The 15,737-nt window shown below is 44.2% G+C and overlaps 1 protein-coding gene across 1 annotated transcript in view; it reads left to right on the top strand.

Annotated features, from left to right (window-relative positions):
• Positions 1 to 15,737, top strand: part of RFX8 (regulatory factor X8) — a gene marked incomplete at its 3' end in the record, with an annotated part of 92,956 nt that overhangs the window by 47,603 nt on the left and 29,616 nt on the right. The window contains 4 exon segments of the mRNA XM_079792243.1: positions 9,820 to 9,891; positions 14,658 to 14,697; positions 14,700 to 14,758; positions 15,366 to 15,443. Coding sequence (XP_079648369.1) covers positions 9,820 to 9,891; positions 14,658 to 14,697; positions 14,700 to 14,758; positions 15,366 to 15,443 — 249 coding nt within the window.

Raw genomic sequence — 15,737 nt, 5'->3', positions numbered from 1 at the left:
TTTTATTCTCTACCTTTTAGGCAAAATCCCTGGTTAATATGTTTCAAAGAAAACTAGTTTATCATTTTCCAAATAGATGAATCCCCAGTATATCTAATGTAAATTTTGATATCAATTGTACAGTCTCATTTTTCTCTCAGGATACAAGGAAAGTAACCCTTGCCTTCATTCCTACCCCCCTCAACACACATACACACACACACACACACACACACACACACACACACACACACACACACAGCTTTATCAACTTAGCATATTAAAGGCCTTCAAAAGCTTCTAAAATTGTGCCTTGAACATTCCATGCTTTGTTCTTCTGCTCCTTTGCTCTTTTGCCAGCTCATGAGCTCAGGGGGCTTCCTGGGCCCCTGGGGTGTGGGGATCTGGGGCTGCGAGTCCAGCTGGCTGGTTGTGCCAACAGAAAGGCACAGGGTTCACCTGCCGGCCGCCCCGGGCGGGAGAGGGGGGAGAGGGAGGCCACAGGGAGTGTCAGCTGGCCGTGTGGCCACCCAGGCCTCCTGATGTCGGGAGAGCACCAGCGGTTCCTTCAGAGGCGCTTTCCGACCCCAGGGTGAGTGGCTATAAACGAGTTCCCGAGTTCCCGGCGGGGGAAGTTAGGAAAGAACTGCTTTTTCTTCTGTTTGTGCAGCCACGACACCTGCTTCTTCTTGGGTCTCAGACCCCTGCAAAGGCCCAGATGAACCCCAGGGGCCTAACTCTCAGGTATTCGTCAGATGTCCAAGTTGCAACCCACTTTTTGGCTGTCCACCCTATGGTTCTCAAGGCTTGTTAAAACTTGTTTAGGTTAAAAAATATGCATTACTTGGTTGTTTTCTAGCAGCTCAAAAAGCATATGTGTGGAGAATTACCCCCTGGACTGCTCCCTTGCTTGGGAAAGGTTTAAAAAGCTGGTAACGCGCCTAAGCTCCCTAACACAGGTGACCACTGCATTTGTTTAAGGCATCCCTCCCTTGCCTGTCGCCCGCCCAGAGACGTCCATTGCGATGCACGTGCTGTTTGCGGTCTGCTGGTGAGCCCTGACCCCCAGCTGCTGAGTTTTGCCTCAAGAAGGTGAATGTGAATGAGTTTGAATTTCAACATTGCCAAAGGTGTCCCCGTAGTTGTCATTTTGCAGTTAAGTTGTTCATAAAATTGAAAGGGTTAGGATAGAATTAAACAGTATAAAGCACCCACCATAATGCAGAAAATGACTAATCCTCAATTCCTACAAACCAGATTTAAAAATAAGTTTGCTTTTTTCTATTTTAAGATTCAAAACTGTCTTCCTTTGCCCTTCTTGTATACATTACCTTTTATCACATGCGTGTATTTCACAGGACAAATTAGAGCGGATACTAGTGATCCAGCCATGGAGTCAGGACTGGCTTTCCAGATCCACAGATTCTGGTGTTCTTTCCTTATAGTGAAACTAGTGGTCTGGTTCACGGAGTCATGCACATTGAAAGGAAATTAACTAGAAGAAATATTTTAATATTGCTACTCCCCCTTTCTCTATAATAGAAGTGTCAGAGATGAAAGAAAATTAGTAAAATGTATATGAAAATAATATATAAATTGATTAATAAATAAACAATAACAACATGATAGAACACCAACAAAGCCATGATATAAAAACAACATTGTTAAAGACAATGACTGATAAATTGATTAAATTTATTCTAATATCTCCCTGTATAGCACAATGACAGATCGAAACACACACGTGCAATTGGTGCCAGCAAGAGCTTTACATGTATTGCGCATGGGCAAGTCAACATTTATTTTTAAATCGCCAGTGCACGTCGGATGTACTGCTGGTCACTTAGTCTTTTATATATATACTAGAGGCCCGGTGCACGAAATTTGTGCACGGAGGGGGGTTGTCCCTCAGCCCAGCTTGTACCCTCTCCAATATGGGACCCCTTGAGGGATGTCCGACTGCCCGTTTAGGCCCGATCCTGTGTGACCAGCGGATGTACTGCTGGTCACTTAGTCTTTTATATATATACTAGAGGCCCGGTGCACGAAATTTGTGCACGGAGGGGGGTTGTCCCTCAGCCCAGCTTGTACCCTCTCCAATATGGGACCCCTTGAGGGATGTCCGACTGCCCGTTTAGGGCCTAAACGGGCAGTCGGACATCCCTCTCACAATCCAGGACTGCTGGCTCCCAACTGCTTGCCTGCCTGCCTTCCTGATTGCCCCTAACCGCTTCTGCCTGCCAGCCTGATCACACCCTAAACCACTCTGCTGCCAGCCTGTTTGCCCCCAACTTCCCTCCTCTGCCGGCCTGGTCACCCCTAACTGCCCTCTCCTGCAGGGTTGATCACCTCCAACTGCCCTCCCTTGTAGGCTGGGTGCCTCTCAACTGCCCTCCCTTGCAGGCCGGGTGCCTCCCAACTGTCCTCTCCTGCTGGCCATATTGTGGTGGCCATCTTGTGTCCACATGGGGGCAGGATCTTTGACCACATGGGGGCAGCTATATTGTGTGTTGCAGTGATGATCAGTCTGCAGATTACTCTTTTATTAGATAGGATAGAGGCCTGGTACAGGGGTGGGGGCCAGCTGGTTTGCCCTGAAGGGTGTCCAGGATCAGGTGGGGGCTCCCTTGGGGTGTGGGGCGGCCTGAGTGAGGGGCCTGTGGTGGTTTGCAGGCCAGCCACGCCCCCTGGCAACCCAAGCGAAGGCCCTGGTATCTGGAATTTATTTTCCTTCTACAATTGAAACTTTGTTGCCTTAAGTGGGTGGGCCCGGCCAGGGTGTGCGGAAAGCTTTGCTTCCCCTGTTGCCGGCGGCAACCCTGGCCTGCTCTCTCAAGCTTCATTCTGCCGCCATTTGTTTGAATTTGTTTACCTTCTGTAATTGAAACTTTGTAGCTTGAGTGGAGGCTTAGGCCTGGCTAGGGCAGGTGGAAAGCTTGGCTTCCTCTGTTACCTAGGAAACCTTGCTCTCTGTGGCTGTAGCCATCTTGATTTGGGTTAATTTGCATACTCACTCTGATTGGATGGTGGGCGTGGCTTGTGGGCGTGGCTTGTGGGTGTGTCGGAGGTAGTCAATTTGCATATTTGTCTATTATTAGAGCGGATAGATAGACTAGTGGCCCGGTACATGAAACTCGTGCCCAGCTTGGACCCTTTCCAATCGGGGACCCCTTGGGGGATGTCTGACTGTCCAATTGGGCCTAAACCGTCAGTCGGACATCCCTCTTGCAATCTGGGACTGCTGGCTCCTAACTGATCTGGGACTGCTGGCTCCTAACTCCAATCTGGGACTGCTGGCTCCTAACTTGCCTGCCTGCCTGCCTGATTGCCCCTAACCCCTCTGACTGACTGCCTGATAGCCTCTAACCTCTCTGCCTGCCTGATCGCCCCTAACTGCCTCTGCCTGCCTGCTGATCACCCCTAACTGCCCTCCCCTGCGGCCTGATCTCGCCCCCAACTGCCCTTTCCTGATGACCTGGTTGCCCCCAACTGACCTCCCCTGCCGGCCTGATCTCTCTCCCAACTGCCCTCCCCTGCTGGCCAATTTGGTTCTGATTGGTCAGTTTCTATGCCAATCAGCATCAAAAGCTCCGCCTCCTAGGCAGCCATTTGCTCCTCCAGTTCACCCAGATTTGGTTCTGATTGGTTGGTTTCTATGCCAGTCAGCATCTCTGGGCCTATCTCTGGGCCTGATCAGAGAGGCAGGGCTGATCCGCAGCCCCTGTGGAGGCCTGGAGAGAAACAGGCGCGGCTGCTGGTGAAGCCTAGAGAGAAAGATAGAGGCAATGGCTGATCAACAGCTGCCACAGAGGCTGCGGATCAGACCCTGCCTCTCTCTTCAGGCCTCTCTCTGGGCCTGAACCACAGCCCCCTTGGCAGTCAGTGCTGGGTCACTGTGCCAACACCGGCGGCAGTCAGTGCTGGGTCACCACGGCAACCCAGCACTGACTGCAAGACTGACTTCTGGTGTTAGGTCAAGCCTTTGGTCAGTCGTTACGGACTCGGGGTTTTTATATATTAGGATAGGGGTCCCAGAGTGCAAGAGGGCACTCTGCAAAATTGCTGTTGTACAGGGTGTGGAACGCAAACACAAGTGTGCAGTAAACCAGATTCAGGGCCAACAGTGCCCCAGCAACAACATAACCCACAACTGAAGGTGGAATCGTGCAGCCCCATGAGGAATCAGGCTCCTGCCTCTCTGATCTGGGGTGCGTCACTTGAGAACCGCTGCTGCCAAGTCACCACAGCTCAGCAGCTCCTGTGTTGAGTGTCTGCCCCCTGGTGGTCCGTGTGTGTTATATGTACCGGATGGTTGGATGGTCACTTAGCCTTTTATATATACTAGAGGCCCAATGCACAAAATTCGTGCAAGAGTAGGCCTTCCTTCCCCCAGCTTCCCTCTGGCACCCAGGACCCGGGCTTCCCTCCGGCCACTGGCAGGTACCCAAAACCCGAGCTTCCCTCAGGCCCCGGCTTCATCCGAAGGATGTCTGGTCTACTTAGCATATTACCCTCTTATCATTATAGATAGATGAGGATAATAGCGAATTACTACCTACCTACTTAATGGGTTATTGTGAGAACTAAGGTAATGCAAGTAAAACACAGCAATGAGTTAGTGTTCAATATATTTTAGTGATTAGTACTAGTAAAATCAAGATGATATTAAATACAGTGTTTTGCAATCACAACAACACAGGTCCTTATATGAATACATACGTATATTTACTATTTTAACTTCAGTTATAAAAATATTCATTAAATTAAGGATATCTTCTCCTATTCAAAACCAAAATAATTAGTGTGGTTTGAGTAAATATTAAAATGAGATTCTTTAATGATTAGAAGATGAAGCACCTTTGTCCTGCAGTCTGACACTTTAAACAAGCCTGGTCCATGAACTAGGTTTTATTACATTTTTATCCTCTTACCTTTATAATTGCTTCAAGTTGTTTCACTGTTGTTAGATTTGAGAGGGCAAATTGCAATGCCAAAATGATGTAAATGAAAGTCTGGATTAATGACAAATGATGTCAAAACCTGAGAATGTGAATGCAAATTGTAGTTAGACTAAAACAAAGTTAAATGCCAAAAAGCATATCAAGCTAACACTACATTTAAAAGATTTTATGGGGCCCGGCTGGCATGGCTCAGTGGTTGAGCGTCAAACTATGAACCAGAAGGTCAGGGTTGGATTCCCGGTCAGGACACATGCCCGGGTTGCAAGCTTGATCCCCAGCATGGGGTGTGCAGGAGGCAGCCGATCAATTATTCTCTCTCATCATTGATGTTTCTAGCTCTTCTCCCTCAGCATTCCTCTCTGAAATCAATAAAAAAATAAAATAAAAAAGATTTTATTGGGTGAAAAGATGAGTTGTGTGCCATAAAATCATTTCTCAATTCTCTTTACACTGCATCTTTTTAGCCCAATTGATCATAACACTAATTAAAGTGAGATGTGGCTGTCAGGCTGTCAGCACTGCGCAGAGTGAAGGGCCATTTGCAAGACTCCAGTAGGAAGGTCTCTGCGCCCGCCCTGTGCAAAGCCCAGAAAGCATCTTTCAACCATCACTTAAGCCCTGCAGGGCACTGAAGGCCACCTGTTCTCAGGGGACAGGCTCTGCAAGTTAGAAAGGGTCTCAGGAGTCCTTAAATTCCATCCCTCCCTTTAGAGCAGTGGTTCTCAACCTTCCTAATGCCACGACCCTTTAATACAGTTCCTCATGATGTGGTGACCCCCAACCATAACATTATTTTCGTTGCTACTTCATAACTGTAACTTTGCTCCTGTTAATGAATCGTAATGTAAATATCTGTGTTTTCCGATGGTCTTAGGCTCTACAGCAGCGGTTCTCAACCTGCAGGAGGGTCACCTAAGACCATCGGAAAACACAGATATTTACATTACGATTCATTAACAGGAGCAAAATTACAGTTATGAAATAGCAACGAAAATAATTTTATGGTTGGGGGTCACCACAACATGAGGAACTGTATTAAAGGGTCGTGGCATTAGGAAGGTTGAGAACCACTGCTTTAGAGTGATGGAAAACTGGGGTTCTCAAAGCCCAGGCAATGCGTGTAAGGCTACATAGCAAGGTAGTGGGATAGCTGGACAAGGAAGCCTGCTCTGTTCTGGGCCTTCCTTCTCCCCTGGGGCTACTCTGTCTCTGCCTCCTTCCCCTCCATTCCCCTGGCCCTTTCTGGAACCTCTGAGCCCTTTCCCTTCCTCCCAGTAGTTGAATCTTAACATCCTGTGCCTGCCTGGCTTGGGCTCTGTGCAGATGCTGAGGGGACAGCTCACAAGGAACCCAAGGGACCTTCTGTGCTGATTTGCCTCAGGTCGCTCACCCCCTGCCCTGGGCCTTTTCTCTGTCATTGTGATTCGGCACCTTAAAGCACCTCAGGCCCTCAGAGGACCATGGAGGAAGACTTCTCTTTGGACTGCAAGTCCTTTGTTCATAGCAAGGCCAACTCTGGATGTTTGCTGTGGTTTTATTAAAGCCATATTTTAGTAATGACTGTTTTTTATCGTAACTGAATAAATGTTCCATAGGACTGAATCAGAACCACATACGGAAATGACACAGAGGCAGTGACCCCAGAACATGAGGCCATCCTGGCTGGTACCCTGAGAGCTGAAACTGTCACCTCCAATACTGCTTTGGCCTCCTCACCCTCATTGACCCTCCTCTTGGGGGGTAGTCCCCCGCATGCAGAAGGGGGCACGCTGTCTGCATAGCCTCACTCTCTCACCCAGCCACGCCTTGCCTGCACGATTAAAGCACAGCTGTTGCCTGAAGTGTTCATTCGACCCAGTTGGCCAGAACCTCTAAGAGCTGATGCCTTTAACTTGGCCCTTCACGATCACCCTCTTGCCGGAGGCTGGTCTCCAGCACTGAGTCACTGATTCTCTGCTCATCTGCTTTGTAGCCATTCTCGAATATTGCCTCTCACTCACCTTTTAATCATGCGTATCTTCATGGATCTTTGCTTGCATATGTTCTGTAAGACCAGATAATTTTTAAAATAAATAAATAGGCTATCACCAAACCTATATGTTGACCCATGTGATAATCCATTCATTTTAATTAGGGCATTCCAGATGTCATGGCCGGGGCAAGTAGTGATGGGGACCATTTTACAGGTCTCAACTCTCCATGGGGTTGATAAATATTCTTTTTCACATTATAGTTGTTTCAATGCATAAAATCCCTATGTAGCATTGAAACAACAATTATTGAAACTACAAAAATGACATAGCTCCCCAGTGACTATATTAGGATGGTGCCCCCTTGTCTGCCACACATAGGCCTAATTGCCCTCTCAGTTTTCCTTATAACAGTGAAAGGTTGACACCACTCTCCTTTCAATGGCTATTGAATTGCACTCATTCTGCATTGAACACATGACAGAAACGTGGGAGTTTCATTTAAAAACTCAAAATATGTGATAGCATCATTCATGCGATTGGCCTCCAAAGCTACCAGGGTCAGGGTTGGGAGGGAGAGGGAAGTGATAGGTAAGGTCTTCCCATGTCATTTTTTTAATAAAAAACTAGACCTTCTAGCTTTCAGATTCCTGTTTCTGGGTACAAAGGCATGTCTCATGAAGATTATTGTCATTAGGGAAAGAGTTTAATAAGTGCTGTCCAAAGATGGTGTTGTATAATGTGCCAACCAAAGCACACTAATTAAAACAAGTGAAGCTCTCTTGAGCTTATCCAGCCGCTAGTTTACAGGGATGTAAACTGTCGAACTAACAAGAGAATAGGATGGTCCCTGAACATGTGTTGCCCCAAAACCTATATTTCATCTGTCAAAACCTTCCCTCAATCTCTTTGAAATTATTTGTGTAACATCTTTCCTCCTCTTAGGCTATAACTTCTGTGAGAACAGACCTTATCTGCCACAGCTATATCCACTAGGGCCTAGATTCTAGGCCCTAGAACAATGCCTACCATAGAGTAGGCATGCAATAACCATTTGATGAATGAATAAGAAATGGACAGTTGGATGGACAGTTAGATGGATGGGTGGGTGGATGGACGCAATAGAATATATTCATTTTCCAAAGAAAACATATTAGGTATAACATGTTGACATGTGGAATGATAGAGAAACTGCCCTACCTCCAATTTAGTTGAAGAAAATCTCAAGTGATTTTTAAGACGTCTCTTAAAGGTTGATGACTGCCCTTTATTCAGTGAACTTACATTTCTGACATTTTCTTCTGTCTTCTTTCATTCCAGAGTTTATTAATTGTTTTATTGTTTGCTGTTCTTGTTGATATAATGTCCTAGAATCTGTGTGGCAATGGGCTGTTTATAAATTTTACCTAGAGAAACTCCACCATTGTCCATACTTACCCAAGAAGATACCATTGAGACACGACAAGTAGAATTCTAAAACATTTTAAATTCTTAACCTTTGGCTCTCCTTGCATCATCCTATGTGTAGATATATAGTTGATTCAAGATACATGGGTTTCAACTGTGTGGATTCATTTATATGTAGATTTTTCAATTGACCTGCTCAGTTCAATTGACCCACTCAATTAAATTTAAACAGTTCAATTGACCTGAGCAATTCAAGCCCAGTTGTTTAAGAGCCAACTGGTGGTTTGGAAAGTCATGTATTCAAAGGGCCAGCTTAAGTTATATACAGATTTTCAAATTCATAGGTGTTGGGCAATCAACCCCCACCCCACCCCAAATATATATTCCTTCCAGTTTGAACAATGTCCTGAAACTTTCTTGCCATTGAGCAGTCCAAAGATCAATTCCTGTTGTGATAACAACTCTTATTAAGTGATAAAAAGGGAGTGACTTTTTAGTGGATTTGCTTCCAGAACCTGAATCTATCTGCCCTATTTTAAATAGAGTGTTACATGGCAACATTGACCAGATGGGTGTCAAGTATTCAGCCCAGTTTTCCATGTGTTGAGTTGGAGAATGAGCTAACACAAATCTTCAGGAGAGAGCTCCTGGGGCTTTGGAGAGACTGGGAGGGTATGTAGGACTTTTATATGTGAGATAAAAGCTGTTTCCTTTCACCTCCTCTCTGATTCCCACACCCCTCCCAGGCCATCTCTACCTTGAAGACATTGCTTCCAAAAGTAGTGTTAGTCTGGTGGCTTCCTCTTCTCTTTGTGTGTTTAGGTAAAGTCGGAACAATCAAATGGGAGGAAATGTTGTGGAGTGGACAGAGCTGCCACAGCTCTGAAGATAGTGAGGAAACTATCTTCTGGCATCTGAAGAATGCACATTCCCTGTGAAAAGTTGGGGTTCCTGTGTTCCCAGTTTCTCAAATGCCCACTATTAAAGGGAAAATGTACCACACCACATGGGTAAAACTGAGTTTGTTCTCCATGACATATACATGTCTCCAGTATAATATATGAATCCAAGAGGCATGGTGAAATGGAACTTACAGTCTCATTTTCCTTGTTCTGTGAAGGCATTCTGCTATATCCATCAATTCAGAGGATATCATTGTTTCCGAATTGATTATTTTAAACACCATGTCAGAAAGAATAAGACTTCATGTCTGTAATAATTTTTCTTTTCTCACAGGAGCAAGCTCTGCCCATAATGACATATTATCCTCCTTCTGTAGTGAATAAATCTTTAATATTAATATGTAGTTGTCCCAGTTATAGAAATGGATTATTTTTTTTATAACTGCAATCAGGAGATAATCACCAGTTTTGGATATAAACTTCAAGAATGGTTTTGAAATAAAAGTTATTCCCCATACAAATTACCTCACTGCAAAAGAAACTTTATTCCTATGCTCAGAAATAAGTGTCTTACTAAAATTATTACTCTGTTATCTGTTCTGTCACAGTGGAGACGTCATTGCCTTTGAAAAATCTACTAATTATGGCAGCATTATCCAACAAGACGGAACAGTGAGTGCTGAATTTACTATAATAGATCCAGAAATATTCAGTAATATCTTAATTAGATACAACTATTTTCCCGTGTGTAATGTTCTTATGTGTAGTCCTAACCACTCAGCAATTCGACCGGATTGTTGAGTGTCCACTGTGTGGCACACATTATATGGGGACAGATGAGGTCCTGTCTTCAAGGGCCATACTGTGTGGCTGCCCATCAGCTGTTTAATATGTTTCTTTCACTATAATTAAAAAGGTGGTAATTTTGTGAATGATAAATCTGTATTGAAGTGTTTCTATATTACAATGATAGCTCTTTAAATTGGGACACCAGAGCTATTAATAGCTATGACATCACGAGTAGAATTTTACTTGAGTTGTCCAAAACAACACGATAGCCCTCTGATGCTCTCCTGTTGACAACTGTCATTGAATGGACAACCTTTGGAAAACACATTCTGTGACTAGCACTCTTGAAGGCTGATTGAGATGTGAAAGAAAACAAAACACACACACACACAAAAAAAAACTATGCCCTCTATATTTGAATAGAATACAGTGTTGGATACTTCTGGTCAAGATGGCAGCATAGGTAAATGTGGTACTCAAATTCTCCCACAGCCATATCAAAATTACAACTAATTTATAAAACAAACACCATTCAGAACCACCTGAAATCTAGCTGAATGGAAGTTCTACAACTTGGGATTTAAAGAAGAAGCCACATTGAGACTGCATTGACTTCTACATGGAAGCTCCTCTGCTATAGTCTCAGCCAGTCCTCACAGCCAATTGGCCTGAGAGTCAATCCCTTTCAGTGACACCAACAGCAATCAACTACAATAAGACAGTGCATACAGTGCACACAGGAGCACACCTTCAGTGCCCAGCTCCCGTGACTGGGGAGGCTGTAGCACTGGGCCCTACAGGACACCAGTTACACAAGAAGTCAGGGAGATGTAGCAGCTTTACCTACACAGGGAAGAAATAAACACAGGGAAGCAGCCAAAGTGCAGAGACAAAGAAACTAGTTTCAAAGGAAAGAACAGGAGAAATCTTCAGAAAAAGAACTAAATGAAATGGAGGCAAGCAAACTACGAGATAGAGTTCACAAGAATAGTTATAAGGATGTTCAAAGAACTTAGTGAGAACTTCAACAGCATGAAAAAGAACATAGAAACCATAAAAAAGAACCAGTCAGAAAAGAAGGATAACTAACAGAAATGAAGAATAATTTATAGGGAATCAAAAGCAGATTCAAATCAAATCAGTGATTTGGAATATAAAAAAAACCAAAGAAGAACCAAGATGGCGGCATAGGTAAACGCCTGTACTCACTGCCTCCCAGAAGCAAATAAAAATTACAACTATAATACAGAACAACCAGCATTAAGAACTGCCTGAAACCTGGCTGAATGGAATTCTACAACTAAAGAAGTAAAGAAGAAAGCACATTGAGACTGGTAGAAGGGAAGGAGTCACTGAACAGGCTGGTCTAGCACCCACATGCATTGTTGTTTTTAATCGGGAAGGATATCTCCAAGGCCTCCCATGAGAAGCAGAGAGTCCCAGCCTCACACCAGACCCTCAGCTCAGGGTTCCAGAGCTGAGAAGTCCCCACAATTTTGGGCTGTCAAAACCAGCAAGGATTGTGGCTGAGTGATGCAGAGACTGCTGGAGTCCCAGATGTTCCTCTTAAAGAGCCCACACATGAACTTACACAGTCTTGCTTCCTCTGAGCTCCAGTGCTGGGCAGTGGCTTTGGGGGAATCCATGGACATTTGAGGAGGAGATGTACTCTTATGGAATTGGGGCAGAAATTCAGGGGCAGCTTTGTCCCAGACAGGGGTGCTCCGGGGGTCATTGTTCCTGTACTGGGACCACCTCCACTGTAGAGCTGACTGGCAGCCATATCTGAGTTTCCATCAGAGTGGCCCACACTGTTCACTCCACCCTGGTAATTTCCTGAGATCTTGCCCCATCCAATTTGCAGCCCCACCCAAGCTGTTGGCAGCTGCTTTTACATATGAATGGCATGTCCTGGCTCGGGCTTCATAGTTTGCTAAAATCTCTCAAACAAGCTGCAGCTGGTGACAGCATGCCCCAAACCAATCAATAAAAGGCCCAAGATCCAGCACTAGCACCAGCCTGCCTTGCTTCACAGCTGGGCCTGACCTTGGCGCTTCCTAGCCCAATAGAAGTATCAACTATTTACAGATCTCTCTGTAGCTTCTGCCAGGTGGCCCCAGTTAGTGGCTGACTTTGTACCTCCTGGGAGGCCCTAGAGCTAGTGCACCCAGTGAACAGCTTCAGACCATATTGGATTACAACTCTATGCATCCACAAATGACACTCTAGGGGAAGACTCAGTGAGCACCAAAGCCCTACTGAAGTAAGTCCTCCTCCATAGGGGTGTCTCCTGCATAGCAGCTCTCCCACTATAGTCGCAGCTGGTCCTCACAGCCAGTTGGCCTGGAGGTCAATTCCTCCCAGATACGCCATTAGCAATCAAGGCTCAACAAAAGACTGCACACAGCCCACACAGATTTATAGTTGGAGAGCTGAGATAGACATGAAACAACTGTGTTCAATAGGCAGTGCAAGCCATCAGTGGGGTGGGAACTCCAAAGTGGGAGGGAGGAAAAAAGATTGTGGTGAACTCTCCTGTAAAAGGTAGCCTGTGTTCATTTCCTATTGTTGCTAAAATAAATTAGCACAAATTTGGTGGCTTAAAACAACACAAATTTATTACCTTGCAGTTCTACAGGTCACCAGTCCAACACAGTTTCTCCTCTTGTTTAAGCTAAGATCAAGGTTCACAGGGCTGTGTTCATTCTGGGGGACTTAGGAGAGGACCCATTTCTTGACTTTTCCAGCTTCTAGAGGCTGTCCTACTCCTTGGCTTGTGGCTCTTCTTAAGTCTTGAAAGCCAGCAAAGGCAGGCTGAGTCCTCCATGCTGCCCTCTCTATGATTCTCTGCACCTGGGAAAGGTTATTTGCTTTTAAGGACCCTTTTGCTTATATTAGGAGTCATCTGGATGATCCAGGATAAGCTCCCTATCTCAAGGTCCTTGCCTTAATCACAATTACAAATTCCCTTTTGCCAGGTAGGGTTCCAGGGATTAGGATATAGACATCTTTTGGGGCCTATTCTGCTTGCCACACTGCCCTAGAGCTGGTTCTGGAAGGGTCACAAGGATCCTTCTTTAGGAGACAGTTATCTTGAGGGTATAACTTGCATTTGTGCTGAGATGTATGTGGGCAGTGAGGAGCCAGAGGTGAGAATGTTGGGGAGCAGGAGACTCTGGGTGAGGTCCAGATGGTGGACGGCTTGTCAATGCCAGGCTGAGGAATTTGGATTTCGCCCAAGAGACTGTAAGAAACCAGTGAGGCATCTTCAGAAGGTGAGTGACAGGATGCATTTACTTTGGGAGTGATAATTCTGTAAGTAGTGTCTTCAAGGATGCCGGAAGAATAAAGACATTGAGGAGAATCAATGGAGTAACTCAGGGGAGGCAGATGGTGCCGAGAGGAATGGGCCATGACAGGAGGTAAGGCTCCCCCATTGTATCTCTAAGGGTTGCCACATGGTATGTGTGCACTGAAGGCTGGTGGAATAAGTGAATGACTAATTCTAATAATATTTCTTGGATCTGTTGAAAATCCCAAATTGCATTTAATATACCTATGAAATCTAAATAGAATTTCTCACTTTTTTCTTTGTTTTTATGCTGAATGACCTCCAGAATGAGAATCCCTCTGGTTCTTTCCTGAATGCCTTCTCCTGCAGAATTCAAAATTGAGTTCTGTACCATACCTTTTTAGATTTCTGATTGTTTATATTGTGAAGAATAGCTTTCAGCTCATGATTTAAACATATTTTTCCTGCAATATCAGTTATTTTCACAGGAAAAGGACTGAGGGAATTGACTTCAGAAACACATAAATTTACTTTTATTATTTTATTTTGTAATAGCTTACTCTTATATTATCCTTGTAATAATTTCTTAAATTACTACAATACTGTATTTTCAGATAAGTTCTTCTGACCAGGTGAAACTATGATGCATTTTCCATGTTCCAATGTAGAGATTTATGCAGAGTTGGAAAAAGAACAGTCTGCCTAGAGCTGATATTCTCAACTTGAGTGTACATGTGGCTCACTGGGAAATCTAGTTACAATGACAGATTTCTGGCCTCAGCCAAAGTCTCCCAGGGCTTCTAATTGGTTTCAGGACCACACTCAAGAAATATTGGCTTTGATCATTAATGGTTACCTTTTTTTCTACTTGATAGAAAGTTTACCTTTCTGTAAATTGCTCTTCTAAAGAAAAGTCCACAACCCTCCTTTTCCTTGTTATTTAGGGCCCAAGATTTCTGATACAACTAGCCATTTTTATAATACATATATGGTGACTCAAGGAGAAACAATTAGGTGGACAAGGGTTGTAAAAATGTATTTGTGGCATTAAATTATGCATAGATAATATTTTTATTGTACATTACTATATAGCACTTGTAATACATGTCCACATGAGTGATACATTTGGGTAATATATTAAGTTCTAACTCTTTCTTGATGACCATAATTCATAGAATTATAAAGTAAGGTTAGTATCTTTTGAAATGAAATGAGGGGTAAAGTTGCTGGGGTCAGTAATGTGTGGAGAGGTATGGATAAAAGATTACATAGAAGCGATGTGATTATTATATGGCTTATATGCGAGAAAATGCATTTTATTTTAAAGAAATAATACAGTGTGTAAATGGTATTCTAGTGTGAAAACCATTCACTAATAACAGACCCAATTGGATCACCTTTGAATTCAGGAGATTTCCATTCTGGGAGCAAGAACTGGCAAGGAAGTACTTGCATGCCGTGGGGAGACTAACTTTTTACACCTTTGATACCTCAGGCAGTGCATGTCTTATTTGCCTGTTAATATTGTTGTACCAGATGTAGTAATATTTGCCTTCTCCCAGACCCATGAGGACCAACATTTCCTCCTGTACTTGGTGGTGATCAGAATATTTAGGTCTTCCTCTCTTGCCCTATAAAAAGGCTGCACCTGAGACCACTCTGTCATCTTTTAACCTTTTGCACTCGGATGTCGAGTGTGACTCGACACGGTTAGCATTACAATAAAGGAATCGAGAAAAAAGCAAGCGAGTGCAAAGGGCTAGAGTGAGGGCCTCCCATGACTAAGAAGGGAACAGATATGTGGGTTTTCTAGAACCTGGGACTAGGGAATATGGAGGGGAAAAATTGAGGTTTAGGGAGAAAGATGTCAATGGTCGGTGACCTTTATAAAGGTTGGTACAGACATCAAAATTGAAGCTATATTAATTTTAGGCCAATAAGGAAGCACTCAGCTTCTGTCAGATCAGAAGTGCAACTGCCTCCAAGGACCTCAGAAAGGTCTTTGAAGAGAAGTTAATTCTTAAAGTAGCCTGCAAAATGAAATAATTTTCCATCTCCTTCCTAGATGGCCTTTCTTGCTGATGAATACTACAACTATTGTCAAGACATTCTACAAAGTGTGAGGAACCAAGAACTTGAGCGGGTAGGATTTTATCTATAAAACTAGTGGCCTGGTGCACGAAATTGGTGCACATTAAAAGGGAATTAATTAGAGGAAATATTTTAATATTGCTATTTGCCCTTTCTCTATAGTAGAAGTGTCAGAGATGAAAAAAAAAATTAGTAAAATGTATATGAAAATCTCCCTCCTGTCAGAGTCTGGGGCATGCCCTGGGACCTAGAGTCAAGTCCCTGCCCACCACCCTCATGTGCTTCAAAAACATAGGAGACCCAGACCCGGCTGGCCCCACCCGCATTGGGTGAGACCCAGACCTGG

Source organism: Cnephaeus nilssonii (genome assembly GCF_951640355.1).
Source record: "Cnephaeus nilssonii genome assembly, chromosome: 15".
Lineage (NCBI taxonomy): Eukaryota > Metazoa > Chordata > Mammalia > Chiroptera > Vespertilionidae > Cnephaeus > Cnephaeus nilssonii.
This window is presented reverse-complemented; position numbering and strand designations above follow the sequence as displayed.